At 42.0% G+C, this 20,471-nt stretch overlaps 1 protein-coding gene across 1 annotated transcript in view; it reads left to right on the top strand.

Annotated features, from left to right (window-relative positions):
• The window catches only part of LOC134646379 (formin-1-like), a 50,897-nt gene extending 30,835 nt beyond the window's left edge, over positions 1-20,062 (top strand). The window contains exons 11-19 of the mRNA XM_063500261.1: positions 330-459; positions 550-696; positions 805-864; positions 945-1,065; positions 6,707-6,799; positions 10,745-10,796; positions 16,284-16,433; positions 17,579-17,660; positions 17,771-20,062. Of these exons, the coding sequence (XP_063356331.1) occupies positions 330-459; positions 550-696; positions 805-864; positions 945-1,065; positions 6,707-6,799; positions 10,745-10,796; positions 16,284-16,433; positions 17,579-17,660; positions 17,771-17,815 (880 nt within the window). The 3' untranslated portion in view covers positions 17,816-20,062. The remainder of the gene's footprint in view (positions 1-329; positions 460-549; positions 697-804; positions 865-944; positions 1,066-6,706; positions 6,800-10,744; positions 10,797-16,283; positions 16,434-17,578; positions 17,661-17,770) is intronic.
• Positions 20,063-20,471: the final 409 nt, after the last annotated feature.

Here is a 20,471-nt window from a genome sequence, read left to right as displayed (position 1 = left end):
CCCCTCCGACACTGCACTGTTTACATAAGTCATCCCGCATCAGGCCAGAGCTACCTTTGATCAGTCTCCGTGCGCCGCTCGCCGCTTTCCTCCACCCGACCCCGCGGACCTTTCAAACCCAGCCGAGCAGCGCGACTCATGACTAGCAGCTGCCTGTGAACAGCAACGTTGACTCAGTCAGCCTGCGTGGGGAAGCTGGGCCTGCCAAGGACCCAAAATAGTTCTTCCTGTTAGACGTTTTGTTTAATTCTGTCATAACACATCACACCCCATACTCTTCCACCTCCTTCTCATCCTCTCTCTGCCCCTCCTCCCCTTTTGTTTTCCAGGTTTCTCTATGAACTCTCTCAAATTCCAGACTTTGCGAGCCGAGCCCGATGCATCATCTTCCAGTCGGTATTCCTCGACACCATCTCTTCTATACGTCGCAAGGTGGAGATCATCTCCAACGTCAGCAAAGTAAGAACGTCACGACAACAAACTCTGCTTAAAAAGTGTCAGCCTACAAGAACTAACCCCAAACAAACTGTGTGTGTTTGTCAATGTCAGGAGTTGCTTGATTGCAACAGTTTGCGGGATATAATAGGTCTCATTCTGGCCTTTGGGAACTATATGAATGGAGGGAACAGGACGAGAGGGCAGGCTGATGGCTTTGGGCTGGAGATCCTCCCCAAGCTAAAGGACGTCAAGAGCCGGGTAAAACCGTTAAAGGCTCTAAAATCTTATAAAAGTAGTGTAATATCCTAGTGAGCTGATTCATGCCCTTTTATCTTAATTGTCTGTTTTGTTGCTTTCTTTCTTCAGGACAATCACATGAACTTGGTGGATTACGTGGTTTTATACTACTTGCGTAATTTTGATGAGGTAAATTAATAAATTTTTTAAAAATAAAGTTTAACAGCTTTTAAATGTCTCCTAAGTAACACGTTGCTTCATTATTGCAGCATGCTGGTACAGAAAAGAGTGTGTTCCCTCTGCCAGAGCCACAGAACGTCTTCCAGGCTTCTCAGGTTAAGTTTGATGACCTCGCCAAGGACCTCCGAAAACTCAAGAAAGATCTGACTGGTACGACGTGCCCCACTCGTATAAGCGGGTTCATTTCTACCACACTGAATTTATTGCTTAGGTTATCTTTGTTCCCCAGTAAATCAGTCGGCGTAATTGTATACATTACCATCTTTCACCAGAGCAGTTTAAATGTAAATGCCCATCCCGTGGACTCTCCCCTCTCTCTGCAGGGAGGTTTCTGGGTTTATTCAGGACCTCGAATGGCCCGAGGGAGCTTTTCCCAATTCCCAGACATTGTATCTTAACAACCGTGTCATCATAACACGACGGGCTTTCCTGTTACAGGACTAGTGGCAAGACATTTGGCATCTTTATATCTTTGTCTGTGCAGCATTTAAAGCTAGAGTAAAACCCAAAAAACAAATTCCAGGTCACTGAGGATACATCAGAGGGACAATAGGGGGATTAAAAATTAAATACACTTTTGCTGTTCTGTGCTGGTAGTGTCCTAGGCGCCGAGCCACTCAAGTAACCCAGCCAAGCAGCCAGTTAGTCTTGGCCAGGGCCACACGGAGGTTAAAGGCGATGCCCCCCGGTGCCCCCGGTGTCTGTCGTTATTTAAATCAACCAATAATACGGCATATGAAAGCAATTAGATATGCTCCACAGCTCTCCCCTGCGTCTTTCAGATTGCTGTTAAAGCCCTCTCCTCTCTGACCCGAGGGAAAAATACAAAGAGTCTACTAAAGTACCCAGACCCACCTCAAGCTGTCACTCATTTATTAGGAAAAATGGAAGACCTGAAGACAATAAATGCAACACGAGGGCCCTCGTATTTGATCTCTGCTGCAACGCAGTCTGGCACAGTAGTCCTTAGGGGTATTTGCATCGCAGGGCAGGCCCTGGATTCTGGATATTTGCTGAGCTCCACCTATGACTCCCACCATTTTTATCCTCTCCAGCCGCCAGGAATAAATATTTATGCCAGGCTATTATAAACCAGCCAAAAGAAAGCAACTGGTCTTAATTATAAAGCTAACACAGATCACTTCCATCCACATCAAGAACACTGCCTGACACTGAGAAACTAACACCGGATCACGCTTTGGTTTACTCGCACTGTTTGACTTTGGTGAGCAGAGCTGTCCACCCCTCACCTGATCTCGAGGTGGTGACTGCAGTGGTCGCCGGTGTCTTGCCCTGCAGCCTTGGGTCAAAGGCGAGGAGTTGTGATGCTGAGAGTGAGAACTTCATCCCTGCTGAGCTTAATCCACCTCCGTGGGCCATGGGCACATTTAAGATACTGTATGTTTCTGAGCTTTGAGCTGAGTTGCTCCGGAGAGGGCTTGCCGTCCACTTGGCTGCCCTCTTCTTCACTGGCTTGTGCAGAAACATGATCCTCTTTTGATGGGGCTTCCTGTTTGGGAAGAGGGTGATGACCTTTTCTGTGCTGCTCTCAGAGGGAGAGGGATGAGTGAGAGGCCATAAGGACCTAAACCTACTGTAGGACTCGGAGCTCCCAGTGAGACAAACCATGCCGTGGTTAATTTGTGCGTTAGTCTTTAGAACTCGGCACTAAAGATTAAGTTTATCATTAAAATTCGGCAGAACTGAGTTCTTAAGTCTTCTCAGAATTCCTTTTCCCTTCTCGACCAGCGGCTACCTACTAAAAGATCTTTTTAACGGCCACATAATTGAACCAGACAGATGGGAAGGGATGCAACCAAATGAAATAGGATCAAATAAAAAGAAACAGTCAGAGCTCATTTGCTGCTCAGGGGAGTTTAGTGTTTCACAGAAGTCCCGGCCTAGGTTAGGCATTCATCACTGTGGCAAATCAGACAGTGTCCCGATTTTAAATGGCCTTTTAATGTCAGGTTCAGGCTGGGCCTTTAGCCTGAGGTCTGTTTTACGACAGAGCCTCAGCTTGGAACAGAATGAGTGAATTCTGTTGACCAAACAAGGCAAAAATTACTCTAAAATCGGATCCTTTTTTATGTTTGTTGATTTGTTGCAAGTAATCGTGCGATTTTCTAGCTTTTTGAATACGAATAAATTTGTCAGCACATTGCAGAATGGCTGCATAGACCCGGATAAACCCAGGTCCATATGTCACATACCCAAAAAAGAGCTAGAAAATGGATGGATGCATTTGAAATGTAAAGTTTGTCCCCCGCTTTTTAACAATAATCTTTATAGATATAGACAAAAGCACCTTTTCCTTTTAATGCATCTTGAAGCCATATTTCAGTGCTGCTGCTGATATTCAAAGTCCTGCCTGAAGCCTCTACCTGTCAGTGCTGTATTTTCCAGCAAAAAAGGGAGAAGAGTTGTAGTTAGATGGATATGAGTTGATTTATGAGGGATGGAAAGGAGAGAGAACGCCTTACCTTTTCCCTACGGCAGTCTCCTGGCTGGCCTTGCTGAGAGGTGATAGTATTTTTCATCCCATAGAAAGGAGAGCTGGATACTGACAGACCACTGGAACTAAAGATAATTGGAGATCAGTGAGAGAATTCACTTTCCAGGTATAAATAACTAGAATGTGCCACGGCTGGAGCACTGCACTGGTTTAACCTCCTGGAAAAAAGGGAAAAAAAAAAAAAGAGTGCAGCAAAGTTTATGAAGTTCACTGTTACATTCTGAATATAACTTACATTAAAATATGTAACAATTAATTATCAAATGAGTTAAAATGTTCTGCGGAGGAGGAGGACTTTTATCTTTTATCTCCCGTTTACTGCGCGTCTCCTCGTCTCATTTGTTTGCTTCCTCGGTGAATTTTGCTTCATCATGACCCAGAGCTTCACAAATGGGAGGTAGTGGAGTGTAATGGCCACATTTGTGAGACCGAGCCATTCATCAAACAGCCATGGTTGAGATCTTGTGGTGTTCCGCAGAGTCTCCGTCCACTCTTAGGCATTGTCTTTAAGTCGACTTTCCGTAGTTGTGAATTGTCCTGGCTGGCTGCGATTTCCTGGTAGCTTCAGCGGGGGCTCTTGCTTACAACAGTAAAAATCATAAGTACATGTTAACATCAAAGGCTCCTATTTTCCAAACCACACAGGGTAAAAGCTGGAGCAAAAGTCTATCTTTCTGTTTGTTTTTCTTCCCACTTAACCCCATCACCACCAACCATTTTTTTTTTAATATTTCTGTTTTTTAAACCCACAATTGTTGGCCCATTACCTCATATTATGCAAGTCTCACATTTACATATAATGGATTCACCAGTGTCTCCTTAGAAATGCATGTTTTTGTAAGTGTTGCTCGAGTGTCTCAGGAAGTCAGCTCTGTTAACTCTTTTTATCCTCCTTGTTACTGTACCTATGACTCTCTTTGGGTTTGTTTATACATGTTCTTAAAATATTGCTTCTTTTTTTTTTACTACTTTTTGCTGCTTAAACATTGTCCACCAAAGTCTTAGAAGCAAATCACTATCAAATCACAATAAAAAAATACAGCAATGCATAAAACCAGTGCTCTCTGATAAGTGATGTGAATAATGTCTTGATACCAACTAGGATTTAAAGGGCAGAGCTGTTGTTGTCTGGACAGAGAGCCCAACAAAGCAAAGAGTAAAAATCCTGTTTTTATGTTCTACTACATCTGTCCAATGTTGGCTCTATAAATTGTGTATGATGCGCATGTATATGCAGTACCTCTGATGGTAATTTACATTGTCATTATTATTATTATTAGTATTTAAATTTAATTAGTTTATTCAGCGTCCTTTTAAATGAGAAGTCTTATTTAAGAAGATATTATTAGGTACACCTATAAGAAACCATTTAAAGTAAATTAAAATAGTAATACTGTAAATTTCAGTATGTACTTTTAAAATAAAATTCTTTCATTATACTTTTTTACTAAAGATTAAAAAATGCATTTGTAATGCAAGAAGACTATTAATTTACATTAATTTACAGAGCCGATTAAGTTGTCTATTACTCCATTATCTTAAAAAAAAAACTTGTATGCAAACATTAAGATTTGTTTTTTTCCTTAAGCCTAATTTTTGTACGTATTTGCGACTGGCTCACTTACATTCACTTTCCCATTAACACAAAAGTTTGGCTTTATTTTTCCGGCCTTGTGTCTGGCCTGATGGCGTCAGTCATTTGCTTGCAGGAGAGTCCTCCTCCTGAATGCACTTTTTTCCAAAAAATGTATTATCACTCCAAGACAATGTCTCAAACCCGAGCCCTGGGCTTTTATTCTTTACAGCTGTTGTGTTTTTGTGGGCTTCCTCCTTGCGGCCTTTGCTGTCTGGACCACATTTGGAAGCGAGCCGCCTCTAAATTGTAGACTTGCTGTTTTGAACACTTTTTTTAATGGGTCTTTTTGAGTCGGGGGATTTTTGTTAAGGAAACGTGGTTTGTCCAAACAGGATATTTTGGTTGTCATGTTTGTGTGCTTGCTGAGTTCTGTCTTTTTATTTGAATAACTGCTGGCTCCCACTTTCCGTGAATTTAAATAGAGCCCTGGATTCCAGAACGAGCGGCTGTTGACGTAGTTGCGTCTCAGTTTTAATGCTGGGATGTCGTGCTTCCTGTCTCGTTTAATAAGACACCCAGTAAATAAAACCAAGCAATAGAGCGGGTTTACCGGACTACAGGTGCGGCAGCTCCGCATGCAAACGCACAAGAGCCAAACTGAGATGTTAAAGCGGCGACACAGTGAAGTTAGACTGCGGCTAGACCTGTTAATGCTCTTGTTCTGTTGCAGAACTATTTAGCTATGCTGTCATAAGCAAGTTTAGGTATTTATTGCTGCCATTAATGACTTACAGGTTGAAAGATTGTGCAAAGTTCTTTTTGCCAGGCGTCTGTGTGTGTGTAGTTACAGTTGAGAGGAAATGGGGAAAGGTTCGGCTGGAACACGCTCACTCACGGCTGTTTCCTCTGAACTTGTGTGAGTTGGATCATTTGGCACGACAGAGGGGGGGGGCATCCACAAACAGCAAACACATCTGCTCCGCTCACATATGCGGCCAGCGCTGAAGGTAGAATACAAATGAAATGGTCACCATTGTGTAAACTAGTTTTAAAGTTTTTAAATAAACCTCAACAATATGCAAACTGGCATGTGCCTGATGCGTAAATCGAGGCGTGGGGTGGGAAATCTGAGGATGGGTAAGAAAACAGGTTTAAATGTGGAACTAGAGGACAAAATAAAACTGCAGCTTTGTGCTTACTGTAAGCACTCGTTTAAGGCCAAACATTACAGGCAAAAACATCTATGCATTACACTCTGAATATTTGTATTTTATAAAGATGAAAAAACTGTGCAATGCACAGAACTTTGCAATGCATTACGATCTTTTCAGAGCACTGTTCTTTATAGGCTAAACTAGTAGCATTTACTTTACTTACATGTGCAAAACTTTATTATAAAAAATGTTGTTCCAAGCAAATGTAGTGTAAAGTTTTTATTTAATGTCTGTCAGTTCATTTTTTTATCCTGATTACCAGGAATCAGAACTCCTTTTAAATCCTTGTGTTAAAATTAGATGAGATGTGTTACAAAATACACTCATAGAAAGACAAGTTGAATAAATTTCAGCCCTGAATGATAGACACACTTCACACTTTTGGTTAAAAAAAAAGTGTTAACTTTATTCTTATATCTGTACCTCTCACTTTAGGCCCTTCTTTCATCTCTTTTTTTTCCTTTCTTTGTTCTTTCCTTCTTCTAGCGTGTGAGAAGGATGTGCAGAAAGTCTGCGCTAACTCATCAGAAGAACACCTGCAGCCTTTCAAGGACAAGATGGAGGGATTCGTCTGCACTGGTGGGTGAAGTTGACATTTTCCTGTTTATCTAAAACAAAGAAAGAAATGTTCCTTATTCTTCTTCTCTTTGTAGTTTTACTCTTTTAAGTGCCATGATCATGTAAATACATGTGGATTTGATGTTTTTTCTGAGGAATGTCTCATTTCAGATGGCTGCTTTTACCTATAAGAATCCTCCAAAAATGATGTCCACAGTCTTCATTATCAGCACTAAATATTTGCCAAAACATAACACAAAGATTACTATTTAAATTAGTACAATTACTATTGTGATATGGGTGTAAACCTTGGCTCTCCTTTCCAAATGTTCAGCAGTAAACATTTCCTGCTGCTGTTAAATTAAGATGAGGGATATGTTGTTTAATCTTTCCTGCTCCCTTTAAATGACACTGAAGTCCTTTCCCTCAGATAGCCATAATGGATGTTTGCCCTCACTCGTGCTCATAAGTGGGCCCGACTCATGTGAAGGTGTTTTAAAAAATAAAAACAATCATTTGGAGAGATGATTTACAACCAGTGAGATGGCTGCAAAACCGAGCTCCGGGAGACAGAAAGGCCCCGTTTTCACCCTGACACACAGCATGTGTCCTTTTAAAACAGGGAGCTGTAATTATGTTTTGTTTTTGGGGGGTTTTGCTATGTCAGACAGTCAGCTCGTTGGTAGAGAACCCGTCTCCTGGTGAACGTGGGTGTTTTTGTTCTTGCTGAGAAGGGGCGTCTCGGTGCCCTGTAAGACAGCATGAGGACAGGAGTCTACAGGCCTGTAGAAGAGATCACGTTGCGTTTAACATGGGTCCTATGTACTCGTGGGTTCCATAAAGCTGGCAGGACATCCTTAGCTGTGGCCTAATAAAGCCGACTCGCCTCGGTGGATCACTCTTAGGGACCAGGAGCAGATCTTCCCTGACAAACTCGGACCATCTTGTCATCTGTCTCCTTTCTGACCCACATCTTAGCAAAGTCCTCTAGTGTTCGCTTGTCAAACTCATTTTACACAATGGGCCACATATAGCTCACTTAAGTGGGCCGAAGCAGTAAAACTCCACTTTTTGATGGTGTAAAGCAGCGGTCCCCAACCTTTTTTGCGCCACGGACCGGTTTATGCCCGACAATATTTTCACGGACCGTCCTTTAAGGTGTCGCGGATAAATACAACAAAATAAAACTAGTACCGAAAACTGGTACCGAAAAAAAGAAGATTTATTCATAACACACGTGAAAAGACCCAGGAAAACCGAATTAACGATAAAAACGATAACAAAATAACGCTGAAAACCGATAAAAACCCTGAAAACCATACATTTCACACCTGAGCCTCAACTCTCGTGGCCCGGTACCAAACGACTCACGGACCGGTACCGGTCCGAGGCCCGGGGGTTGGGGACCGCTGGTGTAAAGAGTTTAACTGCACATTTTAATGCTTCAGATTTCTTAATATAAGAAAAAGCTGTGCAATTTCATCTCCGTCTATGTGATAAACCAAATTCTGCTGTAAATAAAATAAATCTCTCAGCACGACTCTTCAGGCTTAGAAATTACAAAATTAATGTGTAAAACTACAGAAATAGTTCTGGTATATTATTGCACAAACTATGCTGCAATTATATTAATTTCCAGAAAATTTATTATGGTATTCACTGTGGATCCACTTAAAAAACAGAAGTTTCTACAGTAGATGGTGAAAAAACTGAAACTTTTTTTGTCATTTAGTGGTTCATCAATCATTACTTAATTACTTTGGCATAGTATAAATGTCTTTATCAGTAGAAAAAGATGTAAAACTTATGAAAATACAGTTGGAAGTCCAAAATTTATGCCCTCCTTCACATTTTCCGAGGCTATCCAGTGGATCGGATTGGAGTGGACCTAATGTTTGATATCCCTGCTTTAGGGTGATGAGAATTCCTGGAAATGACCCAAAGGAAGAGAGCAGGGAATTCCACCACATCTGATTTAAAGCACTTTCACTAACTGAAGTGAGAATTCAGAGAAGGCAACAGCAGTAGCTTTAATATTGTGATCACATCCTTAGGCCTGGTACTGCCGGCATAAATGGATACTGTGGTTCTAGAAACTGAGCAGTGAGCCAGTTGAACCCTCTTATCTCAAAGGCTTTATACCTGAATGGCAGTATTTAACGATAATTACGAGACTTCCATTAAAAATAAACAATTCCCCATTGCTCTTATCCTGTAAACTTTATCCTCTGGAATTTGCTTGTTCTTTTATTTTAATTTCTCCATCGTATGTCCAACCCTAAATTTTGTCTTATATTTATTTGATCTTGTATACTGATTTTCTGGAATATGCCTTTGTTTGTTTCCATATTCTTTGTTTAATCTTAAAATAAAAATCCAGGTTGCACTTTTTCTTTTTGAACTAATCAACCACTTTTTTTCTTTGCCGTTTTATTGGACGCTCTTTGAAACCTCTGGGGATACTGACACTGGCATATTTTTCATGTTGAATATACACCGTGACTAATTGAAAACAAATTCCTGCTTTTTTTTTTTTCGTTTTTTTTTTTGTCTCGGCTTGTGTAAATCTCGTTTCACCGTCTCTCCTCGGAAAATGCGTGTGTATCATCACCTCCTCGCGCTTCCTTTGTTGTTAGTGAGTCAGTAACCAAAACTCGACTTGCTCAGACTGCCTGTGAATTACGTAGATGAAGTGAAATTTGCGCTTAACAACTGTCCAAGGAGCCACTTCTAATCTAAAGTCTTTGAGATGTGTCTGTTCTGTTAGAGGAGTTGTTCGGGGGTGAAAAGGGGTGTTTGGTTTGTTTTTATATCTCCAGCATCCCCTCTCAGACTGCTCTACATCTCTTTGTCATCTGGCTGCGAGGTAAAGCGGCAGTTTGGAAAAGTGTGTCAGAGTTTTAAAGCCTTGCTTTATTGTCCTTCTCAGCATGCGCGTCTCATAACTTTCTAGTTAGCGACTAGTGGTTTCATGTTTGCACGGGGGAGCGGAGGAAGAGAAACTTCACACATCCTCTCCCTCTCTGAGCCAATCTCTCTCTCGCTCTCCCTGAACCCTCCCTCCCGACTCCTATGCCACCTCTGCAAAGTCGCACCAGAGGGGTACCTCAGGCGCCAGCCTGACCCCCACTGAGACTAACGCCATTGGTCACGGCCCCACTCCTCTCCCCCCCACCACCTCCCTTTATCCCAGACATTGCCACCCCCCCTTCATTAGGTTTACCTTAACCCTCTTGCCCACATACATGTTTAAAAAAAAAAAAAAAAAAAAAAAAGAGAGAGAGAGATGAAAAGTAAACCGGGTGGTTGATCGAAGGCTTTAGTTCACCTTCTCCCAGAAGACCCCCAAACCTGCCTTTGAACAATTTTTTGGAGACTTCCCCCTCTTAAATCTTCAAGTAGGAAAGGTCCCCCATCATTGTAAAAAGGATGAATCTGGAAAAATGCTATAAATCTGAGATCACAGGCACTCTCTGGCCCTAGATAAATTCTTGCACCTCAGCCTGGCCCGCCGCACACATCTGCCTTGCATTTAGACACTTTTACATGGCAGGAGTCCACAGGAGCCTCCAGTTCCCAAGCCTCTCCGCTCAGCCCTCCACCCCGGCTTCAGCACTGCATTGACAACACACACACACACAGACACACACACGTCAGCAAACGGACCACCATCTCCGGGCTGAGCTGAGGATTCGCTCTCGTGGGGACTCGTGTGCACAAACACACAGAAGTAATGTCAGACTTTACAAAGTGCTTAACAGTTGCTTGGATAACATGCTCACCGTCGGTGACATCTCAACCCCCACAGCCCTTCTTCTTCTCCCCTCAGCTTTGAGGATGATTAATGAACACAGCGCCCCCCTCTGGAGTCCGCTTTTAATGAAACATTTGGTTAGCAGTGTCTACACAAGCCTCATATTTTGCCCCATGACCTGTCTGAATGTTTTCTTTCTGTGTTTTTTGCAGCTCAGAAGGAGCATTCTGCTGAAGAGGACCAACTTAATGCAGCACAGAAGAGGTGGGAAATGCACTGTAACAGCTACAAGCTAATAAATGTTGGAGGAAAAAATTACACTGGAACAAACAAAAAATCATATTTTCCCATCAACACAGGGAAGTTTGCCAAGTGTTAGTGATTGCAGGCGTCACACAGCTTTGAGTAATGTAGCAAGCCTCAATATGAGGAGATAAAGTTTGTGGTATCTGATAACTCTAATGCTTTCTATGTATATAGTTGTATACACATATTAAGGATTCTGCAAAGATGCGCCAGTCTCAGCATGTTAGCGCTTTGATGAGAGAGGCGGCCATTTGTTGGACAGGTATAAGATGATGCATATTTCACATTTATTGTTGAAGATTCAGCACACATTCATACGTGCACAAGGAGATATTGTTTGAGTTATTTATCTTTAAGACAGTTAAGCAACATGTCTTGCGCTTATCACCCACGTACTTCCACTGGATCCTCTGTGCTTCCTCCCCTGCAGTTCCTATCATTCTTATCTGCCATGTTTTGTGCAGAAGACTCCTGAGAGTTTTCTGAGAGGCATCTGATTTATAGGCGCGAGACCCACCGGCAGCTGCTGAGCTCACCGTCCGAGAGAAATCATATCTGGAACGTATCATATTGGAAAAAGATGGTGGAGCAGACAAACAAAGCAAATAGATTATTTTTTACCGTGTTTGGATAGCGAGCGGGATTGTTTGCTTTATATCGTAACTTGCCCGCTTCCAAAATAAATCAGGAAAAGTGCATAAAGGAGAAAGCGAAAGGCTCCGGACGCGAGTAAATGTAAACTATAAACAATTAGAAAGTTGATTGCTTTGGACAACACTATAATTCAGCAAATGGCCCCGAGCTGTTCTGTTTCATGTTGCTGCTTTGAGCCAAGATAATCACCGAGAGAATGGCTGCACCTCTCCTCCTCCCCGGTCCCACCCTCGCCATATAGCGATGTTTCTGTTGAACCAGACCGAAATGTGCGCACGCGCGTGCCTTTGTCTGCACCCCCCTTGTGAATGAGTGACACCACTGTAATGAAGGTGTTGAACTTGGAGGGGAATATTGATCAAAAGGGCCCCGCAGCTGACAGCACCTTTGGCTTTAATGAAGTTTTCCTTTAATTTCATCTAAAGAGGGGGCTGGCTGACTGGTGCTAGGTAGAGCGAGAGGGAGGCAGGGGTCTTTCTCGGGTTCCCACAGAGCCACCTCGTAAAAGTGACACGCCGTTGATGAATATGGGCGTCAGAGGGCTCTCTGGGCCCTGGGTGGGCTCTCACATCTGTGCTGGATGAGGGATCCTCACACAAAGGCATAACAGCAGCAGTGTTGAGATTATGGCTTGTGTTAATAAAAGAAATAGACAACACATCCTTAGTGCTACCTAATACCTCAGTCTAGACCTCATGAGGATTCAGGGAGTTTAAACGCCTCTGAGTTGAAGCTCGCACGCACACACACACACGCACCAGGCATCGACTGGGAAATGTGAATTAGGATTTTGACAAGAATTGGGGCTAGATATCAAACTTGAGCATGATTTCACAGAAGATGTTACTGTTAACGGTCACCGAGCCTCCATATCGGCCTCGTATATTTCCGGGTTGTCCTTTCCCCTCTCCCGTCCTCAAGAGCGCAACCTTTCTGAAGCGTCATGAGTACGAGTACATTTCTTCAAATTTGGCACACGGACCCACTTGGCCTCAAATGTGAACTGAGTGCATTTTGTTAATCAAAGTTACTGTGACCTCAGAAAACACATTTTTGGCTGTAATGCAAGAACTCTTGCGCGCCAATTATGAAACAATTTCAGGCAAATGTCCAGTTGGATGAAGTGATGATGCCGTGACATTTTATACCCAAAAGATCAAGGGTCAAGTGGCCAATAGTGGCCGCTATAACTCAGGAGCAGAGGACTGGATTGTGTCCATATTTCATATTTGGCCTGATACTTAATTGGTGGAAGTTTTTCACCCAGTTCAAGCCTCGGGTGGCTGACAGATCTTCTATGTTTCATGGCTTAAGATGTGTAGAATCTTCTGTCATGGCTACAACGTTGAGCTTTTATTAGCCAGGCTTGTGAACACATGTGAGGAATACGACTCTGCTTTTTTGTTTCTCTCAGTGACCTAATGTGTTGATACAGTAGACATACAGCAGAACAAGAACAAACAACAACCCTCATCGGAGAGCAGTCAGATCAGTTACTTTGTACATTTTGTTAGATCGCACATCACAATCTGTCCTCTCTCCTTAGACCCTCTCCTGGGATGAGTCACAGCTCGCATTCATTGGTGATGATGGTTCATCTATTATTTGGAATTTATTGCTTCTTGTCGCTTTTTGTTAAAGGGGGAAAAAAGAGATATCTTTCAATATAATATAACCATGTTTGATGCAGGTAATCATTGTCATACTTGCATATACATACATTTTATTAACAGCGATGCAGCTGCATAACAGCTGTCATCAGTTATGAGGTTTTAGTTTGAGTTTCTTTTTTTATGTAACCTTTATATAAACAAGATGGTTTTGAGAATTCGCACATATAAAATTATAAACCAAATGTATCATCGACACACATGCAGTGCTGTGTAGAAACTTTGGCCACCCCTCATTTCTTTGTTTTGCTTTCAAGGAACCAGACTTGGAATTCCATCTTTAGGCACTTTGTAAACAGCAGCCTGTTGCAAAAACACATCATTTGCTTTTATTTCTTTAATTTATGAAAAAGATAACACAGTTTGACAGGCATAAAATAGTATTTGTGCACCACCAACATGGTCATTAACAAAGAGCTGTTAGCTGAAGTGTGTCGTTAAAAGAAAATTTGAGGAAACTCTCAAGGCATTACAAGCATGCCTACATAGAAAAAACAAAGGAACTCTATCAGTAATGGATTGACCCAGACCGCCACATTATTGAGACAGTGTGGGATCATTTTGATAGAGAATGAAAGAAAAGGTAGACGATATCCAAAGAAGCACTTTGAATGTCCTTCAAGAAGCCTGAAGACTGCTTAAAGAAATGACAAGGAAGCTTCCTGACAGAGGCTGTGAGTTGAATAAATACCGACTTTCAAGCTCATTGGAAATATACAGAAACTGTTTTTGCCCTATATACTGCATTTGCTCCCTAGTATGCCTTTTATACATTTAAAAAAAGTCAACAGACTTAATGAAGACCCAATAAAACCACTTATAGAGTATACAATCATGTATGCTAGACAGCCTAGACACCTGAAATGTGATTGGAGCACAGCAAAAAGTTGTAACATTTGAGTCAGCTTAACAGTTAAAATGGCACACACAAAAAGATACAATAGCTTGTGAGTTTTTAATGAAGTAACTTAAAACAAATTGAGCAAAAATGTTTTGTTTTGTTTTTTTCATCTGTCCATGTTGAGCGCTGAAGCCTTTTCCTCAACATGCACTCCTAATTTGTCTGCTTCGTGTTTGGGCTCCACTGAGGTTTTCTGGTTCTGTCCTCAGTTCCGTCTCATTAAGCCTCCTTCTTCCCCATCATGCTCAATTTCATTTGGCCCAAGTGCCAACTCTATAGTCATTGTGCAGTTATGGTTTTGCTGCTGTTAGTTGGTATATTACTCTACTCCGTCATTACATATGAAAAAATGGCCTCCGCTTTGTGCCTCTGCTGAATCAGCCAACAACACGGGGGTTCACGTCTGTAATCTTTTTGCTGCCAAAACAGAGGAATGTGGAGTTGCCTGTCCAAATACTTTGCTGATTCTCACGTCTGTTCATGGTTTTGTAATGGGTCTTTTTTTTATAGCTGTCAGTGAGGAATGCTGAGCTGTGGGCGCTGCAGTAAAACCCTCTCACGGCAATGGCATCATAGCGTGGATTACTGACATGTCGTCATATGTGCAAAAGTGAAATCAGCCTGCGATCGCAAAATGAACAAAGGTCCGCTTGATTTTGTTTATGTTTTCTAGGTATGTGCGAGTGTGTTTGCATCTGTTTTGAGTGAAGCTTTGTGTATCGGCTTGTTTCTGCTTGCTCATGAGGCTAAAAAGAAAAGCTTGTTGCTCTGATTAAGTGCACGCTTTTGACATGATGACCCAGGGTCAAGAGACGAGCCGGTGGAGAAGAGACCCAGTTCGTCATGCCAGAGCAGACAACAAAGCTGCCTGTGACAGCACGTCTGTTTTGGTCAATCTAAACATCTTGGAACATTTTCTTCTTCTAGCTTCTTCTTCTTTAGATTACAGGATGATCTACAGCGCTCTCCTGTTTTGTGCATCCCAGCAAAAATGACGCATCACTTGGAAATGGGAAGCAGGCTCATGCAAAAACTTTTCTTTTTTTTTCCAAAGTTGTAGCTGGCCGTCTGGTCACCATATTGTGCACCATTTGACTCCAAGAGAACTTGTCTCAGATTAGCGTCGCACAAAAGCCACCTAGCATCTGGAGGTCAGAGCGTATTTGGGCGTCAGTGGGACAGGAGAGCATCCCTTGAATCATGGCCCCCTTTTATCAACCCCCCTTTTTTTTGACAGGCATAGGCCAGAAAATGTCTTTCATGTTTGGGTTAGAGAAGGGGGAATCTGAAGCAGCAGGCTGCTTTTCATGCCTCGTGTGTGCCGCTGAGAGCCTTGCGAAGACTTCAGATTTGGTTACAATTGAATTAAGCTGAGGAGCTGGCCTTAAACAGTGTTGTAGCTCAGTGAGTAGAAACACCCCAAAAAATCCAGACTACATTTATTCCTCTGATTTGTCTTTGTGTTTTTATGTGTGAATTCCCGTCTTTGATTTGTCTGCCAGTGAACATGTTTTTGTGGTTGTGAGTTCCATAGTAGCGTGTGTGTGTGTGTGTGTGTATACTTGTTTAAATGTGTTTATAGGACCACTATACTTGTAGGGACCAACAGTCACTTGTCGGGACCAAATGCTGAGCTCACAAATTTGAAGGCATTTTTGAGGCTCAAAATATGGTTTTACAGCTGAAGTTACATTTAAGTTATGGTTAGAGTTTCTGGTGGTTAAGGTAGGAGGCTAGGAAAAGCATATGTGAATTTAAAGTCCTCACTAATATGTGAAAACGTACGTGTTTGTGAGAGAGACAGAAGGATGGTGTGTTTGGAGGAATAGGAGCCTGTTCTTGGCTGTCTTCATCTCTTCTGGCAGTCTTCCCATGCAGGCTGTGGAGGTCAATGTGATAATGGAGCCGCCGCTACTGGCTCTCCCCTGTGGCCCAGCAGGGTGGACACTCTCCTTCCAGCTGTTTCTCACCTCTCCTGCTGACTCTAAATCCATCATTTTCTCTCTACATTTTACTATTTTAAACTCTTTTCCTCTCTCGCTCTCTCTGGTTTCACGGGTATACATACCGTAACTGCCTTGTACTTTCTAATGTTGTTTAAAATTCAGATTAGTTCACAAAAACATACTTTCAGTCAGAATCTGAGATTATTTATATGTGTTTATGTGTGATAAGACAACAGTGTTTGAGGCTTTGCTGTGTTTCCACCCCTCCCTACAGTTTCCAGGACGTGGTGAACTACTTTGGTGTTAAGCCAAAGTCCGGGGAGAAAGAAGTAGCTCCGAGTTACATCTTTATGCTTTGGTATGAATTCTGCAACGATTTCAAGAACACTTGGATACGGCAAAGCAAGAACATCTCCAAGGAGAGGTGAGCTGGTACCACTACTTGGGTTAAGTCTCAGAAGAAATCAGGAGAAAGGAGTCAGGAAGGGTGTTATCAGGGTTACTGAATAATCAAACAATCTTTAAAAAAAAAAAAAAAAAAAAAAAAGATTGAATTTTCCCTGTTTTTTGTGAGTATGCTAGAAATAATCATTCTAAAAAAAACTAATGTCAGGAAGGGAATGTAAAACTTTGCAAGACTCCAAACTCAAAACATAATCATTTCAGATTAGACTTCTTTGTTTCTGTCACCTTCGGATTGGTGCTTAACACCTCTGGACATCATGTCAAATTAGCACTAATTGTACAAGGGTGATGTGCAGATGCCGGGTTGTAATTAAAGCAAGGAGGGAGGCCATCAAAGAGGAGGTGAATGGTGAGTAGCTGAGGCATTGGTCCTGCGACTGGGGCCTGAATTTATGTTTCCTCTGACCTGAGGCGTAATTGGTAGTGGGCTGGGGGGGTTCCAGAAAAAGGACCGGCAAGCGGACAGTGGCCTGTGGCGGTTTAAAGGCTGCGTGTTATTAGAGAACTGATAAACACCGTAGCGATGCTAAGCTCGAAGGAAGCGGTGAGCTCTCGCTGTCCAGAGAGACTGTGTAGTCATTTTTATGCCACATTATTAAGTATCACATGGTTTCCCTGTGGCCTTTTTTTTTTTTTTTTTTTTTAAATTGTTTACTAGGTAATCGTGCCGCTTGTTGCTCGCAGCTGATTGTGCTTATGTACACTTAACTTTATTTTAAATACTGTTTGTGATCTCATAAAAAGCCAAGTGTTTTTTTTAAAGGTTGCCTCATTATCTCATCAAGCTGCTGTCATTCTCTGCTCATTCCCACTTAAAGGGCTTTCACTGACCGCAAACTCCAGAGAGGATCAGAGAGAGTGTGTGTTTGTGTTTGTGTGGCTGGGGGGGGCACTGCATGGCTCTGTGACACAGGGTGCCCCAGGAAGATATTTAAATGTCTTGCTCTTATAAACAAGTTCACACGAGTGCAAGGATGAGAGGCTTTGTACTTGATCTGGTTACACTTGGTTCCTAATTGATTTGCAGAAGTTTCATTGTGTACTTCTTTTAGACTGTCTGATAATGTTGAGCCTTGCTGGTCGCTTTCTTTTTTCTTTCCATAGGTTGAAGGAAGCTCAAGAAAACATCAAGAAGATCACAGCAGAGAAGAGAGTCGAAACCAAGAAGATCAATGCCAACAGTCTGGTAAGAGCTGATCTGTATTCAGAAACCAAATGGAATTTCCCAAAAGCCGCTCTTTCTTGTGTCGCAGCTGAAATCGATACGCTGAATCTTTTTGTGGTTCTTGCCAACAGAAAGAGAGGCTGCGACAGAAGGAAGCCAGCGTGTCCTCCAGCTGAGCAAATGATAAGTGGCAGAGCAGAAGAAGCACGGACCGGCAGTGGTGCGCCAGGAAGGCTGCAGGGGCCCATCCATCCTGCAGTTACCACCTGCCTCAGCAACACTGGACCCTACCCTCTGTACACCGTACGGACTCACAATAAAACATGGTCAGACTTTTACTACTCCCACTGCCGTATCTGTGCCCCACTAACAGCACTGGACACCCCCTCCCCTTCCCCTGTTCTCCACTGCCTTCGCTTCGAGGCTTTTTTGGCACAACCCCAGTCAGCGAAGACGATTGGCCGCCGCAGCCGCAGCGAGGGGAGTCATAAAGGCCAAAGGGTTGACCTCATTCATGCAGCATGGCGTGACCCCTGAGTGCCCAGCTTGTGAAAGGTCTCCATGGTTCAGCGGGATGCACAGCAGAGCCAGCTGACACATCCACAAGCGTCCTTCTGGACCTCTTCAGAAGCACGAGAAACAGTTTCTTTTCCAAACTGTATCAGATGGCGTATGTTCTAAAACAATGCCCCAGCGCAGACTGCGTTTCTTAGACGTTGTTGTCAACCTACAAACAGATATGGCTTTACTGGAAGTGTCTGCTGGGAGGGGAAAGAAAAAAATCACTGTTGACAAAACAGATCTCTCACTCGGAGCAGGGAGAAAGAACTTTCCTGTGTCTTTCGCTGTAGCGGGTAGCTTTTCATTCACCACGGCTCATTAAAAGTCTTGTAAATATGTCATGTAGTAGAACTGGCAGGGACTGTACAGCTTTGGGAAATATGATAGATTATCTATGCTGGGCTTTAAGTGCGGAGGAAGACACGTTGTGTAGAAATTGTCTATAAGTTGAGTGCGTGTTTAAATGGGAGGGGGGCATATGTGTAAGAATGTGGAGGTTTTGCTGTATTGCGTGTTGCACTGCACCAGACTGACCTCTCCTGGGTGATGGCCAGAGGAGAGCAGAAGCTGGCAACAAATCTGGCCCGGAGCCTCGGCTCACACAAAATTGTACTTAGAAAAAATAATAATAATCGTTTTGGATGACACAACAGGTTTTGGCGCTCACCTGCAGTTTTAAAGAGAACGTATTAATCCTTCAGTGAATGCTGTACATGACGTTGTGTCCCAACACAGTTTTAAGCTGCTTGCTTTAGCTGTATGTTGCTGCACGTCGTTTTACCCACCCATGCTGACCGCGTGCGTTGTTTTTGCAGCTGTCTTTCACTGTTTTGCGCCTCCTTTTTTCCTATGCAAGAGTAAGGTTTCCCGTTAGAAAATGTATAAATTATATTTCTTCATGATTAAATCTTATTTTATTTTTGAACAAATAAAAAAGTGTAATAAAATCATGCTTTATTTTCCACTAATGTAAGATGTAGCTATGCTCCTGTATCATTAAAGAAAATTGTATTTATGTAACAAAATAATTATTTTATGCTCCCCTCCTCCCAAAAAGAAACAAAAACAGCTTTGTTTTGTATATTTTGATTGGTAACTGAATTGACTAAGAAGTTGCTTGATAGGTCAGTCGATTCATGGGTATTTTTTTTATGTATGTTGTAAAGATTTCCAGCGTGCTCATGGAAGTCGAGTGCTTTGCACAGAATAAAGACAGAAAGTGTAATGTTTATATTTTGGAGTAATGATGACTGTATTTTGGGTACTGAGAACATTTAAGATGATCACCTGGAGCCATGCGAGATGTTATACCTCAGATTTCCATCGTCACACTATCCATAAACTGCCCCTTCGATCGATTACTTGTTTTTACCCTCCAGTCTTTCACTTGTGCCATTTATTTTGTATACAAATCTATATAAGTCGAAACTTTAAAACTGCTATATTTTACTCCAGAGGGGTTGGAAAAACAAAACCAGAAACATAAAAAATAAAGAAAACGAGCAGATGCTGACCAAGGAATTGCTGTAGCCTCTACTGTATGTATGTTGGTTCATGTGACCTTCAGTAGCTCTCATGTGAATGCTTTGTAATTTTATGGAATTGTTTTAAATTTCAAGAAATAAACTGTGGGATGCTGAATAAGTGGGGCTTATTTTGGACGAAGACGTGGACTTTGAAAGATATGTTAATGCAGCTTCTTTCAGTTTTCTGCTGTCAACGCCTTGATTTAGGCCCGCGCTGTGAAAATGTGATATTTATGTAAGGAACCTGAGTCATTCGATGATTCATAATTCAGCCAGACTGTTCAATAAACTGTGAGTCAGAAGTTGTGCCTCATTGTGGAACATTTAAAAAATGCTGTTCCTGGAAATCTCCTGAAATAAAATAATTGGGAGGAAATTCTCATAACATTGGTTTAATGGATGTAAAATTGAATGAGGTTGGTATTTTAATGATTTGAATGAGATTTAAAACTGTTATTACATATTCATTTTTTAAAAAAAATACTTTTTATGTTGATCAAATAAGAATCAGAAAATTTCCAAATGATTTTTTTCCCTTTTTTAATGAAATGTTGGGACCTCCCTCAACTGTAACTGACATCTATGTGAACCAAAGTAATGCAAACTGTGACTGAATACATCAGTCGTATTTATTGTAGACTGGCTAAAGAACAAAGCCTCTAATTCTAAAATCTTTCCCCCATCACCCACTTATTTATAAATATGTTGATTTAGTAGAACATCTTTTCATTTACACTTGAGAATT

This window comes from Pelmatolapia mariae, linkage group LG16_19, assembly GCF_036321145.2.
Source record: "Pelmatolapia mariae isolate MD_Pm_ZW linkage group LG16_19, Pm_UMD_F_2, whole genome shotgun sequence".
Lineage (NCBI taxonomy): Eukaryota > Metazoa > Chordata > Actinopteri > Cichliformes > Cichlidae > Pelmatolapia > Pelmatolapia mariae.
The sequence above is the reverse complement of the archived record's forward strand: the minus strand, read 5'-3'. Positions and strand labels throughout refer to the sequence as shown.